This window comes from Thermobia domestica, chromosome 6, assembly GCF_964235325.1.
Source record: "Thermobia domestica chromosome 6, izTheDome1.hap1.1, whole genome shotgun sequence".
NCBI classification, from domain to species: domain Eukaryota; kingdom Metazoa; phylum Arthropoda; class Insecta; order Zygentoma; family Lepismatidae; genus Thermobia; species Thermobia domestica.
Genome location: NC_137459.1, coordinates 48,238,320 through 48,253,660, shown reverse-complemented (window position 1 = coordinate 48,253,660; position 15,341 = coordinate 48,238,320). Strand labels below are relative to the sequence as shown.

At 33.3% G+C, this 15,341-nt stretch overlaps 1 protein-coding gene across 1 annotated transcript in view; it reads left to right on the top strand.

Annotated features, from left to right (window-relative positions):
• LOC145687660 (glycine receptor subunit alpha-2-like) overlaps positions 1 to 4,928 on the top strand; it is a 235,189-nt gene extending 230,261 nt beyond the window's left edge. Inside the window, exon 11 of the mRNA XM_081761120.1 lies at positions 4,601 to 4,928. Within this exon, the coding sequence (XP_081617246.1) occupies positions 4,601 to 4,774 (174 nt within the window). The 3' untranslated portion in view covers positions 4,775 to 4,928. The remainder of the gene's footprint in view (positions 1 to 4,600) is intronic.
• The last annotated feature ends 10,413 nt before the right edge of the window (positions 4,929 to 15,341 follow it).

The following is a 15,341-nucleotide window of genomic DNA, read 5'->3' as shown; positions in this document are numbered from 1 at the left end:
GGCCACTTCTGGTAGTGAACCTAACAATATTGGAATCGTTGGAAAAATAATTTAATTCTCTACAAATTTAATTAGGGATGTTCTTTCTATATATCAACTCATTGGGGATATACAGAGCAAGAAAGAAAATATTAAGGACAAAATATGTCAGTTTTTAATGTTTGTGTTAAATTTTCCGAAAAACCGTTGGGTGTTTCCAAAGTATGAATTGACAAAATCGTAAAACACACTTTACAGATAAAATCGGAAAAATAAATTAATTAATATCTTGATTCGTTTCGGTGATATGGCCTTTTATTAGAAATGCTCATTTTTTAGCTTCAGTAGATTTTTTAGTTTAGTTTTAGTTTAACGTCTCGTTCAGTAGGGAGGTTATATGAGACGTGGACCTACTGATTATCTGGAATCCGAACCACGTTTAGCTTTATTAGAGGGGGAGGTGATGTACGAGGGAACCTTCCGCTCGTATTAAGCGACCGGCGGTTTAGAAATGATCAGGATAGTAGACTTGATGATTTAGGACCACCAGTTGCTTTTACTCTCTCGGGTTGATCCAACTCCTTATTTTGAAGACTTTTCCTGATTCTGCCTCCCGACTATTAGTTTAACGTCCAACTTTTAATAAATGAGTGAGTCACTGTCACTCTTTGATATTAGAGTACACACAGGTGAAGAGTTGATATACAAGAGTAATTAAAAGCAACCAATACTAATGTCCAATCCATAGTTTTACAGGTCACTGAGATCAATAGCGGCACTCCTGGTGTCATTTATGTCAAATTCATCCTCCAACTGGCATGAGGAGAGAGATGACATATAAAATAATGAAAGAACAACATATATTAGTGTTCCATCAATAGGTTCGGGGTTGCTTAGATGAATAGTGACGCTTTCAACGCAATTTAAGTCCAAACTCACCTCCAGCTCCATGAGAATGAGGGTTGATTTCATAAGGGACGAAATGGGGAAATAATCGAAAACGGCTAATCTTACTGTCAAATCAATTGTGTTTTTGGGGTCGCTGAGATGAATACTCACATTTTCAATGGCATTTAAGTTCACCCCGCATGGGCATGGGAGTGACAAATTGTTACGTTACTAATTTTATCGTCATACCTTCATTGAACGGGACAGGGGTTGTATGATTCGGCTGTAACCGTAACCAACAAAGAAAAGTAATATATTTGTCACAATAAAAAGATTTCTAACTTATCTATTGTGTAGCAATTAATAAATAATGTTGCTGCAAGAATTATTAGGTTGGTACTCAGAGCAAAATTTTCTACTTGATGCCTAGGTGGTGTAACATGTGCTAAGCATTAAAAATCGAATACCGCAACGTCACTGGCCAAGGAAGTAAAATATCCCCCTCCACATAAATGTCCTTTCAATAATATTAAATGAGAAGCTAAAACTAGTCGTTGTCTATACAGATATATATATACATATATATATATATATAAACTAGCCTTTGCCATGCTAGGGAATCCGCCCCCAGACCCTCGACTTTGCTCTGCCTACGGCCTCGCATTTCTTATCTATCGGCCTTAGCACCAACAGTGAAATTCGTGAACTTGCTCTTCATATTTCCTGAATTTGCCCATCCGGAGGCTTCCCATCCACACACTGTCTTTGCTCGACCTACGGCCTCGCACCTCTTGAACCCTCAATTCTATCGTTTCTTTTCCTATTTCAACTATCTAAAAGATAAGATTTTGTATCACAAGAAAACGTCCATTTAAATAGCATGGGAATTCCTTCAACCCCATTAGACCCCTAAAAAAAAAATAATGTTCACTTTTGGCAATTTTCCTGTCGGTTAGTCCTGAAAGGCTACAATCATGCGGATTTCATCATTCTCATCCTGCCAGAAGTGCCTAAACATTTTGGGGTGTAGAAGACGTTCCATATAAATAGCATGGGAAAGATTTTTCAGTTCCCCATAAAACCACTCTACTGTTGGAAAATTTTATTTCTAATGATTCACTTAGGTAACGCTAACAAAAACGTACAAGTATACCCAATTTTAAGCTTTTATTCCAATTCTAAGTACCTAAAACGTGAGATTATAGATCAAAAATGGCCCATTTAAATAACGGGGAAATTCTTCATTCGCTCTTTAGACCCCTAAAAATTATAAATATTCACTATTGGCAATGTTCCTCTCGGTCATTCCTGGAAAGCTACAATCATGCCAAATTTAATAATTGCAGCCCTACAGGAAGTGCTCAATAATTTGTGTCAGCTCATTTAGTTATATATATATATATATATATATATATATATATATATATATATATATATATATATATATATATATATATATTGTGTTAATTAACTATACCGACAAAGTGTAAGAGCTGATTCCTCACATCAAAATAAGAGAAAAAGTCCATATGGACCTATGGGGTAAAGTGCATAGTTTCAGAGTTAAGGCTGTCCAAAAATCGCGAGAAAGCTAAATTTCAACAGGCTCTATTTCGAGTTCCAGAAACTATGGATGGTGGTCCTTATCAGCGTAAAAGAAGTCATGCATACACAATCCAAAAATGCATATTTCATCAATTTTCAATGGGTGTGCAGGAAATTCTGTACGTGGTATAATTCTCAAATATGCTCTCAATAGAGTTTTCAGAATACCTTGATTTCAAGGAGGGTCCAAAGTAGGCATGACGTAAGCCTTGACAACAATCAGTATCCAGTGATTCGGAGGGAAGTCGAAAGTATTAGGAACCGGCAGCTCCATGTTCTTTTGTGTTAGGAATAACGTGTGATGCGGGTATTTCGTCACGGTATATTTCACATTCTCTTCACTTATAAGCTTGAAAGAAAAATTGCAGCATGCTTTTTTCCGAGTACGAGAGACCGTGATGTTGACGGTCCTTAAGACTTCCGACATCGCACCAAAGGATTCCGTGTTCACTGCTATCAAGTCTTATCACGTGCATACTTTGGACCAATCACAAAGCCATATCTCAAAATTCGGTTGATGGCATGTCTGGGAATTTCACCCTGCAGGGAATACTCTGCACACCCATTGATAATTAATGAAACATGCATTTTTGGATTGTAAAAATGAAATGAAATCTTTAAGTTTTACGTCCCACGATTATGCCGGTTAGGCTAAAGGAGACGGTGATAATGAGAGATGAGTGAAATGAAGAAAGAACCCCGGGAAAACCCACGAGCACGGTGTTTGACCACCACAAAGTCTACATGGCGCGAGCTGGGATCAAACTAGGGACCCCAAGTGCCGGAGGTGAACGCTCTATCACTGAGCCACCGAGCCCCCAACATTTTTGGATTGTGTCTGCGTGACTTCCTTTACGCTGATAAGGACCGTAACTCAATGGTTTCTCAAATTCGAAATAGGGCCTTTGAAATTTGTTTTTTTTTTTTTTCGCGATTTTGAACAGCCTATGGTCTGAAACTACACTTTTCGCAATAGGTTCATATGAACTTTTTTCTTATTTTGATGTGAGGAATCACCTCTTACAGTTTGTTTGTATAGTTCATATAACACCCTGTATATATCAGGGATGCAAATAAGCAACAGAATTTTAGCAGCCCAAGAAAAAGCTACTAGGCCCAAGAAAAATTATGTAGAATTCATATTCCAAAATTGCGACTATATTACAACTCTTTTACTCGGAACTTTTATTGAGGTGAAATGAGAAAGTCAATTCAAAATAATACTATTTGTATAAACCTTTCTCAAAATGCAACAAATAACAACAGTGTAACTTCTTCAAAGATAAGCAATCGAACAAATAATTTCAAATTAAGTTTCTGCTCATAAAGGATTTCTTTATTAATTAATGCCGTTCAAATTAATTGGCTAGTAATTGATTGAGGCTAAACAAGCTGTCTTAGACTGCATGTTCTAACATGAATTCAGGAACAACGTACATTCATCGAACAACCTCTTAAACCACTTATTTCAAAAAATAATCTCACCCAATATAATTTATAACTGGCATCTAGCACGATACAAATAGCTGCCTTTCTTACACTCGCGAAACAATTGTACTATCGTATTTTGTTTATGCGAACTTTTCGCTAACTTAATATTATCAATTTTTTGCGACCAGTTTGATTTCAGCTTCACAACTGAAGTATAGAATGCGTGACAGAAAATTCGAACTAATGTAGTTCCATTATTTACCACTACGGCGTTGCAGTCAATTTCCCTGACATCTCTACAATTCTATTGTTCTACTTTTTTTTTCATTGACAAACCATTATAGTAGGTAAGAGTGAAACATTATTGTATTTCTCTAGCCCACCTCCGTGTTTCTCAGTATTAAAAACAAAACAGTTTGCCTTGTTTGACGTGTTCCATAAAAATGTGTGAGACATTTCTTAAAGAATATCTGTTCAATTTACAGACTCAATATGTACCTTTTTACAAAGAAAAACAAACTGTCATAAATATATTCGTATTAATGACAATTTAAAAACAAAATGTCTGATATTTACCAACTTTCTCTTATCTATTTGACATTATGTTTCATAAATAGTGCGAAATATAAAGTAACTTTTTTTTAACACATGTTAATTTGACACTTGGCTATTTTTAAATTAAATTAATGTATTTCAGGAGACCCAGAGACAAAACGATAGGCAACCGGCAGCTCCTTCAGCCCGCTCAGCAACAGTTTCAAAGAATAGAATCCGAGCCATAGCCATTGACCGATATTCCCGAGTCCTCTTTCCCCTCACATTCACTATTTTAAATGGCAGTTACTGGATAATGTTTGCAGAATTTCTTTGAATGTAAGTGTAATTAATATCGTTTAAATGAGGACGAGAGAATGTACTAGTATGGAGAAGAATATGTACTTATTCCTTAGGATCAAATATCCATGGTAGCATAAAGATGTTGTGAACAAATTTATTTCTGTTTATACTCATATATGTGTCAGTTATAAGTAAAAGAAAGCGAGATATAGCTTTCTTAAAGCGTGTGATTCTACTAAATATTTGTTACATGAGCTTCTAATTGAACAATAAGAACTTTATGTATTTTCTTAACTATTTATAATAAGAAATATTATTTGTGTGTTTCTATCCTACAATCCATTGTGCTAGTATAAGAAACATACATATATATGTGTGTGTGTAATAAAAAATAAAAAGAATTACGCTAAATAACGTACTGTCACGTACTCTTACTGTCTTCTAAGTTATTTATGTTGCTTCTCGTTTGCAGTAAAAATAATGAGGGATCATTTTGTGTTTACGCCTGAGTCATTTTACTAATTCTTTTACCAATCTTTAACCACAGCTTTCCATCACTGAGGCTTACATCCGAAAGCTATGTTGCGCTTATTTATAATAATATATAAATATTATTTTTTCTTAATTACATCCATGAGCCTCACAATTAATGTAAACCATAATGAAAACAATGCCTTCACAAAACACCTCCATATATATTTTTAGTTAGTTATAATGTGATATTCATTTAGAATTTAAAAATTATCAGTGACTACATGAACGGTAATCATTTACAATTTCGATAGTAGATAAGATATTACATAATATACGATAACTTCTGGATGTAGATCTTAGTTCACGCATTCCGAGGCATGCAATAATATATTTTTAAAAGAAATCATTCAAAGGCTGGTAATTGGAGTAATAGATCCTCATTTTCCGCTTGATAGCACTTCTTTTTTGTGCAAATTCAGTTTTCTACCGCATAAACTTTATAATTTATGACTCAAATTTTATATTTTAAATGGTAAATGAATATATAAGTAACTAATTTGTGTAACAACGATTTACCGTCCATCTTCGTGCAGATTTGTTTTATGTGTGCACTGTACTGCCTTCAAGTATAGTGATTTTCCCATTTAAAAACCCTCATGGCTCATGTCTCATGTCTCAAAGAGTCACATTTGAGTAACGACCTTAAATTTATTTTCAAATAAAGTTTATACTTACATGAATATAATGACTTTAATAGATGTTTCTCTTCTTCATTCTTCATGTAAGTGTAAATTTCATCTTACAGTAGATTAAGTTAACGAATTTAAAGTTGCTACCCTCATTTCATGTAACCTTTAAGGGATCTAAATTAAACTAACCTATGTTCAACTTAACCTTACCACGTTAATATATGTTGAACTTCTGACAGTGATTTCAAATAGCACACTCTCCACAGCGTCTACCTCATCCCAAACTTCTGTTATGTTTGCTTGGTCATAGTTTGGCTTCCACGCTCCATCGTGCATCTCGAAAGACTTCCGATAGACCATTTTCTAGCAATAAAGGATAGTCACTCGTTAATTCATGTCTTTTTTTTTTTTTCAGGACATAGAAGTCAAAGTTGTTCAGGATATTATGCCTCTTTTGCGAATTACGAACTGATAGAATTATTTTTTTAATAGAAAATGTATAAGAAGGGTAGGAAAATATCTTAGATCAAGCTTGCTTCTACTTACTTCTCTTTACCCCTTACATGACATGTTATTCAATTATCGACTTTCGAAGTTGATATATGTTCACATATGAAGAGTCCAGGGGGAAAAGGAGAAATGTCAACTTTTTGGGCAAAATTTAGATTTTCATGTCATCTTGTAGAGCACGCTGAGTAGTTTCATTCAATATGTCAAAAAGGGGGTAAACGTTTACGGTTAGCCTGCTACAGCCGTTTAAAAAGTCCTTGTAAAATGGAAGAAGGGGGTATCGTCATCACCTACAGTGGAAAAAGGAGGGATGTCCACTTTAGGACAAAATTTAGATTTTCATGCCATCCTGTTCTGTCACTGACATGCGTGCAATACAGATATAGTCAATGAATTATTATATACTAAATGAGTTAAAAATATATCACTCTTGCCCTCACAACCTGATTTTTGACATTCTAATGTCGCCAAACTTACTTAAGCAACTGCACCTTTCCGTAAGCAATGTCAGATAGTCTTTATACGACGTTGACTATCAGGTGAACAAGGTCAATGAAAGTTTGTACCCTGCTTGTTCTCCTTGCTCCACTCTCCCATACTTGATTCCAATTCGAGGATAAAAGCTTATTTCCAAAATTTTCGTTTTACAATAAGGTACTAGGTTTAATCGGTTGAAAACAGTTTGATGAGGATGATATGATCAACACGATAATTATCGGTGTGCTTTGCAATATCTCTTCCTCTTTTTTAAAAGAAAAGTTGCCTATCTCGAAAGAAAAGTGGCAGAATCTGTAAACTTTGAAGGTCTTCTGCAGCCCAGATGCTTACACTTTCTATATGGAACTACCAAAGCAGGAAGTAGCGGACTAAAAGGTGAATTAAAACGACAAAGGAACAAAACAATCTATTTTTTATAATATTGTTTATAGTTTATAAAGAAACAATCACCTTTTTCTCCTATCTTTTACCTGCAATAAACCCCTTTTTCCCCAGTACATAGGAACTTCATGTCAGTTTTTTGTATTCTTTTACTAACAATATTATACGTTGAGCATAAGATTTTGCAAACCAGTTTCCAATATAACAACGAAGTTATAAACTGAATTTGAAGCATTTCCCACGTGTAGCTTAGGAAATAAAATATTTCGAACTTTAAAAATCGTTTCCTGAAAAATTAGTAAAAATGGACATCTCCCTATTTCCCCTGCACTCTTCATACTTCATGCCGGTATACATATCTTATCGATCACTCATTTCAAGGCTGGATGTTATTAGTGTTAATTGTTGCCGAAAGCGAGAATGTTTACCGTTCACATAGACACTACCTTAAATATAATAATTTAGAATTCAGTTAATATTATTGTTACAATTATTACTTACAAATATTAATTAAATAGGTTACTGTAATAACAATATTATTATCGGTTGATAATGCTTAGCACAAATTGTAATTGTGTTGAAAGTATTAAATTAGCGTCTATTTTATTTCGATTCGAATTAAAACTACGCTTTGGTATTACAATTATGATGTCCACTTATATTAAATAGTTACTTATTATTGGAGATAATTTATTAGAGTTATGTAGAAGGTTAACTATGAACTACAAAGAAACTAAGCTTCCCTATTTCTTCATATTTTAATGTCAGTATTGTATATTATATCATCAGCTTTTTGATTCGAATTGATAATTTTTCATAATTGTTACAAATTAATTATTAGCAGTGTTGTTAGTAGTTTTTGGAGCTTATATAGAAGATTCTGCCTTTATTTTTAATTCATTTATATGACTTTTTGTGATTCAATTAACTTAAAGGTTATTTGTTTATTTCGACTTATTTTACATGACAATGTTAAAACTAGAAAGTGTCTACTAGCGCAGCGTTTGTCAACCTTTTTTTTCTTTGTCGCACACTAAAGTACGTTTCAAACTTTTGTGATACCCCTGCATGTGATTTTTTTTCCCTAGATGCAATAAAGGAAACACAAAAATACATAAAATGCATTCTTTTTTAATTATTCTGGAACAACAATGAAATAGAAATCTCACAAGCAAATTAAATAAGACGCTTGAATAGAAACATATTAGCATAAAAGAAACTTATGACTTCTTTTCTTCTAAATATCATTTCTTTGTGGAAGATCTTAGAAGACATTAAAAATCTCCCAACACACCTGACATGTATTCACGACATACCAATGTGTTGCGACACAGCGGTTGAGAAACGCTGTTCTAGCGTACCATGAAATTGAATAATGTAATTAAAAATAATTAAAAGAAAACGCATACAGTAGTTTATATGTTCACTATTTATTTATTTATTTGTTTGTTTCTATATATATTGATAGTTACTTTCTGTTAATGTCCAAATTATATTAATACATTGATGCCGTTTTCTGTTCTTATTGATATTTGGTTGAATGGTTGCAGCTTTAATGTTCCTTTTCAATGCCTAAATTATATAAGATAGAATATACTGCTTAAAGATGAACTTAGCCAGCAACACTGAGGCTAAGTGCCTATACCCTGGATTGAACCTTGGACTATGTGCACATAAAACATTGGCATTATACACTTAACCAGGGGTGAGTACCTGATATTTGGTATTGTATGAATTCAAACCTTTATTACAATGATGTGGCGTTCAAAAGGTTTAGTGCAAGTACTCAAATACTACATTATACTAATCAAATGCGTCTTGGTATTATTACTAATTTTATAAATGAAGATGTAAGTCAAACAGGAAAATAATAATAAAATAATTGAAATGATTATATTTATTATTGCGCTACAGAATCTAATCTCTAGTATAGTACTTAATGTGCAAGAATACTAAGCTGAAACAGTTGAAACTGAAATTAACTAGAACATCGTTTCGAATTCTAAGTTGTTGCCAGAAGTATTTTCAAAATTAATTAATTACAATAATTATAACCATAGATAATCGATATACAGAAAGGCTATTTGTACACTAATACATAGGTTCTAACTATTCATTTATGGAAATAAGAAAATATATATATTAGTCAGTGGTGCCCACCCCCCTTATGTCGATGACGCACCCCCCAATTGTCTATCCGTAGGTGTTCTTCCATGAAAAAATCTTCTTTTCGATTAATTTTACCCCCCCCCCATCAAACATATTTATATAGATTTTTAACCCCCCAAATATTTCAATGACGCACTTTGCGTCATAGCCCCCCCTTGTGGGCACCCCTGTATTAGTTAACTTCTCTCTGTTCACTTCACTTATTCTCTCATTTTATTAACATTAAATTTTAAGATTAGCATCTAAATAATTATTCTCATTTCAAGTCAAAATTTGCACGTATTCTTCCTTGATCTGAAAGAACGTTGACTGAGATGACAAGGGATGACTTTCTTCATTTTTATTGAGAATCTTGTACATCATTTCATCATAAGGTCGTAAGGTTTCTACCCTATACTTAACAACCAGGAAGATAATATTTGTTAATTAAGAATATACCATTCCATCAGTTTTTTATATTCCATAGATTGCAACTTATCTTTCTCTTCTCCTCACCAACAAAGCGTTTCCATAAAACTAAGTGTTGCTTCCATAATCATTTTGGCGACAAAGCTCTCAGTACAATTTTTTACCAATGTTCTGGTAATGCACGCCTTAAAGATGTTTATATAGGGTGTTAATAAACTATACCGACCAACTGTAACAGGTGATTTCTTACATCAAAATAAGGGAAAATGTCCATATGTATCTGTGGGGAAAAGTGCATAGTTTCGGGCCAAGGGTTGTCCAAAATCGTGGAAAAGCTAAACTGTGGAATGGTAGTTCATATCAGGGTAAAGTAGGTCGTACGTACCAATCCACAAATGCATATTTCTTCAAAGTTCAATGAGTGCGCAAGAGATTCCCTAGAGGGCATAATTCCCAGACATGCTCCCAACAGAATTCTCAGATGTGTTTCATTTCAAGGTGTGTCTAAAGTAGGCAAAAGGTAAGTAATAACAAGCAGTAAACACGGAATACTTCGGCTGGAAATTGGAAGTGTTAGAGACCGTCAGCACTGCGGTCTCTCGCGTTAGGAATAACGCGTGCTGCGATGAAGTTTGTCACAATATATTGCACGTTTATTTACATATAAGCGTGAAACAACACGCCGCAGCACGCACTATTCCAAATACTGGGGACCGCTGGGCTGACGGTCTCTAACACTTCCGATTTCCCGCTGAAGTATTCTGTGTTTACTGTTGTAAAGGCTGCCAATTTGCCTACTTTAGACCCATGTTGAAATCAGAGCAGGTTTAAGAATTTTGTTGGGAGCATGTCTAGAAATTATGCCCTCTAGAGAAACCTTTGAGCACCCGTGCACATTAATGAAATGTGCATTTTTGGATGGCGTATGCATGGTTTCCTTTACGTTGATATGAACCGAAACTCCATGATATCTCGAATTCGAAATAGTGCGTGTTGAAATTTAGCTTTTCCACGATTTTGGACAGCCCTAGCTCTGAAACTATGCACTTTTCCGCAGAGGTCTGTATGTAGTTTTTTTTTTCTTATTTTGATGTAAGGAGTCACCTGTTACAGTTTATCGGTATAGTGCATTAACACCCTGTATATATGTTATATAATGAAGAAACAATGATTGTTTGATGGATATTATTCGCTCTTTCATCTTAATTTGTTGTATTGCAACTTCTTTCATTTAAAAATCTGATTTGTGATACAAAAGAAATCGCAATCAGAAAAAAATGAAATGAAATCTTTGAGTTTTACGTCCCACGGTTATGCCGGTTAGGCTAAAGGAGACGGTGAATATGAGAAATGAATGAAATAGTGGAATGAAGAAAGTGGGAGGAAACGGGAGAACCCCGAGAAAACCCACGCACACGGTGTTTGTCCACCACAAAGTTCACTTGGCGGGGGCTGGGATCGAACCCGGGACCCCAAGCACCAGAGGTGAACGCTCTACCACTGAGCCACCGAGGCCCCCAAATCGCAATCAGAAACGAACTAAATAAAAATAAATGAAATTGAGCAAATGTTCAATAAAGAAATGAATATATTTTTCAACCTCACCTCCAAAATGTTAATCCTCGTATTGCTTATTAATCTGCAGTTATGTTTACACTGATGCTATCTGTACAAGCCTGTGCATCACTGTCTGCAATTTGAGCTACGAAGTATCTAATCTGTGGGCTAAAGGGAATTGCTATTCATTTGGTACCAAGCACATAATTATGCACAGTAATGACGATGCTGGATAACTGTTCATCAATTCGGGAGCCAAGAACAATTATATATGCTCACAATCATGCATCTCTGTTTAATTCTCTCTTTGTACCTTGGATTTCATGATTGTGTGACTCATTCAATCATATTATTTTAGGCACACTCGACGTGTGAATGTTGTAACCTTTGTATTCTTGTATGTGATACCCATGATATTAACCTATACTTACGCTAATAAATCGTGAATCAATGTAAAGACTATAATTTAATATTAAGACAAATAGCTGAAAGTGAGATAATGTTTATTCTTGTTATTATTGTACTATTAATGTCTAATGACTGAAATGTCGTGGTAATATTTTAAATGTAAACCACAAGAGGGATTGCCACAGGGATTTTTAGTCGATAGCAAAACTTAAGTACTTTAATATGAATTTGTATTATCATGTAAGATATTTTCAGTTTCCATATATGGTGAGTATTGTGTGTGCTTGATGATTAATAAGACAGTCTTTTGAAGGTATAATATATCAGGAATAAATATTAAGGACTTCCTTTTTCTCTCTTAGTAAATTTGCATGGCCCTACTGTGTTACATTAATCCTACAGACACAGATATTTCTGTGCTACAAAATCTCTGCTTAAGATTATACCACTTCTCTCCAGGTATTTTTGCTTTCGTGACGTGTGTTAGCCCAAGTATAAATCGTGTAGTTTCTACTCTCATAAAACATGTGTTTACTGTATTATAAGATAGACTTTGTCGCACAACTAATATTCCAATGTGAGAAAACTATAATTTACTGTAGTAACATTGATCTACAGAATTATTTAAAGGATACTTCAGAGAAAATATGTTGTTATTGCTGTTTTATGATAATTTCTTCACATATAGAATAGAAATAATGTGTTTAATTACTGTCTTACATACATTCATCTTCTGAGTGGTTTGTGTTGTCTCCAGCTGCATGAATTGTGAGGTTATGTCTGATATCTTATGTACGTTGTGATCAAATATATTCTCATTTATTAAAAAAAAAATGAAGTTACTTTATTGAATGAAAGAGATATGTTTAGAAAGGCTTTAATAACGATAGAACATACCCACTGGCCATGGCTTATGTGTAACTCTTTGATGTAATAAGGAATGCTGATTCACAACCAAGTAATTAGCAACTTAATTTAATGTAAATCTGCACCAACCGTAAGCTGTGTTCAAAAAGCAGAATATAACTGAGCCCGTTCTCGCTTTATCCTTGTGCAACTTTCGGTTGGTTGTGGATTGCCTCGACTATTGTTTCTGCACACGTGTGAATTTTATATTATCACAGCTTAAACATTACTTTTGTTATAGTAGTGGCAAATTATAGATTTCTAAGCAAACATTATTGTTTCTTCCCTTCTTCTCAGAAACTGTATTTTCTTGTGAATGTTTGATTTCCCAATGTATAGTCGTTTTATTCATGTTCAGTGTGGTTGTTTGTATATCTATTAATTATCTTAGTAAGATTTAAACATCAAAGGGGAATAATACGTTAGTCCTGAACAATAATTGTAAGGACAATTATAATTTTCGTGGTATTCAATGTAGTATTTCTGTGTTTTAATGTTTTCAGATGATAATATTAACGAATATGAGTAATGTGTTTAATGGGAATAATTGAACGATTAAGTTAATTGTTAGCTCTTAAAATATAAATGAGAACTGACGATTTTTACTAAAGTGATACTTCTTATATATGATACAAACATAACATGTAAGATTTACATATAAAAAGTGGTAGCAAGAAATTACATGTATTGTTATTATCAGTATTATTAGGCATAAACTCCGAAAGGTTGTGAAAAAGTAGATGAACATTGTGTAAGTAGTTGAGATTTTTTTACACATTTATAAAATTTTAAATCAGTTCTAAAAAATGTATTGAAATTAATGTAACTATAGATAAGAAAACCGTATTTCATCGGAAATTTGCCTGTGAACTTAGAATCCAATATGATATGTTTGTAATTTGACTTATATATTTTGATTTTGAACTCACTAGTATATTAAGGAAACAGCCAATTGATTAGTTGTTTCACGTGAAAAATCAGTTTAGTAGGTCTAACAGACTTCACTTCTTTATATTAAATTTGATTAGTATAACTGAGATACTTTACTGTCAACTTCATACGATTTATTTGTGCAGTAATGAAGGTTTAGCCGCTTGTTCAATTGATATTGTTACGCGATACCTATACGCAAGCTCTGTAAGAAATTTAGTGATGATAAAAGTAGTGTACGCTTATGTGCGCGCTATTTGTACCTTACCTTGAGAATAAATAAATATAATGTGAAATAAAATTATTATGTGTATTATCTTTTCTGTATTGTACAAAAGAAATAAATAGTTAATGGTAAATTTTCAAAATTTTCTTGCTCTAAATTCTTAGAGTAATATCATGCTGCAACTATTGAGAGAACATTTATTTACGATGCCCTTGCGAATTTCTTTATGAAAAATCACATATGTTTTATTTTATGTTTGTTAATGAAATATTTATTTATGAAATAGAAACAAAATCAACTGAACACTTTTTTACAAAATTGTTCGTAAAAAAAACTCGCCCCAAGAGTAAACTACCTCTTGTGCATTCTTTCATGGTTAATGAATTACGTCATGTTTTAATTTTAATGAAACTTTTATTTATGAAATATGAACAAAATTAAGTGAGCCGTTTTTGAGAAAATCGTCCTGAAAAAATCACCCCTAGGGGTAAACTATTTCTTAAAATTTTTAAATGAAAACTATATTCAGTGTTGTAGGTTGGCTTGTGAGATTTTTATTTATGAAATATGAACAACATTCCATAAGCAGTTTTTTTTAAAAGAAAATCGTCCATATAGAATTGGCCTCCAAGAGTAAACTATCTATTGAGAACTTTTTCATTCAAAATGACTTATGTCCTATTATAATATGTACTCTTATTATTTATGTACTTATGTACTATTATTATTTAAGAAATACTTATTTATGATGTAAATACAAAATAAAGTTGAGTTTCACAGAACATTATTCAGAAAGATCTAACCCTCAAGAGTAGAATTCCTCTAATGATTTTTAAGTGAAAAATGGCTTATAGTGGGTCTGTTAATGGAACATTTATTTATGAAATATAAACAAAATTGCCTAAGTCGTTTTTGAGAAAATTGTTCGAAAAGAAGTCCCTCCTTAGAGTAAACTACCTCTACTAGATTCAGGGGTGGCTCTAGGATATTTCATACCCTAGGCGAAAAACATCCCTGTGCCCCCATATTCTCCTTCTCCGCCAAACCCAAACCAAACTGAAGTCTTGTCACCCCTGACATTTTCACCACATCATCACAATTTTACCATTTGTTTAAGCATTATATAAAATAAAGCTTACTCCCAATGCTCTATGGTATTAATGAGCCAATTATTTAAAAAAAAAAACGGTTTTATTTCTGTAGCATTTGGAATGAAATTTTGCTAATATAACCACAGTGAAACAGGAAATTACAAGTTTTATTGAAATGTATACCATGTTGTAAATATAAAACAAAAGATGGTTTAATTATTTCTATAACTATTCCATAGAAAACGTGATTAATGACTGCAATCTGTCCAAAAAATTATTTTTTGCCTGTTTAAGGAAATCAAAAGTTAAGAGGTGTACTCTAAACAGCTTTGTGTTTTAAACAATTACACGTTA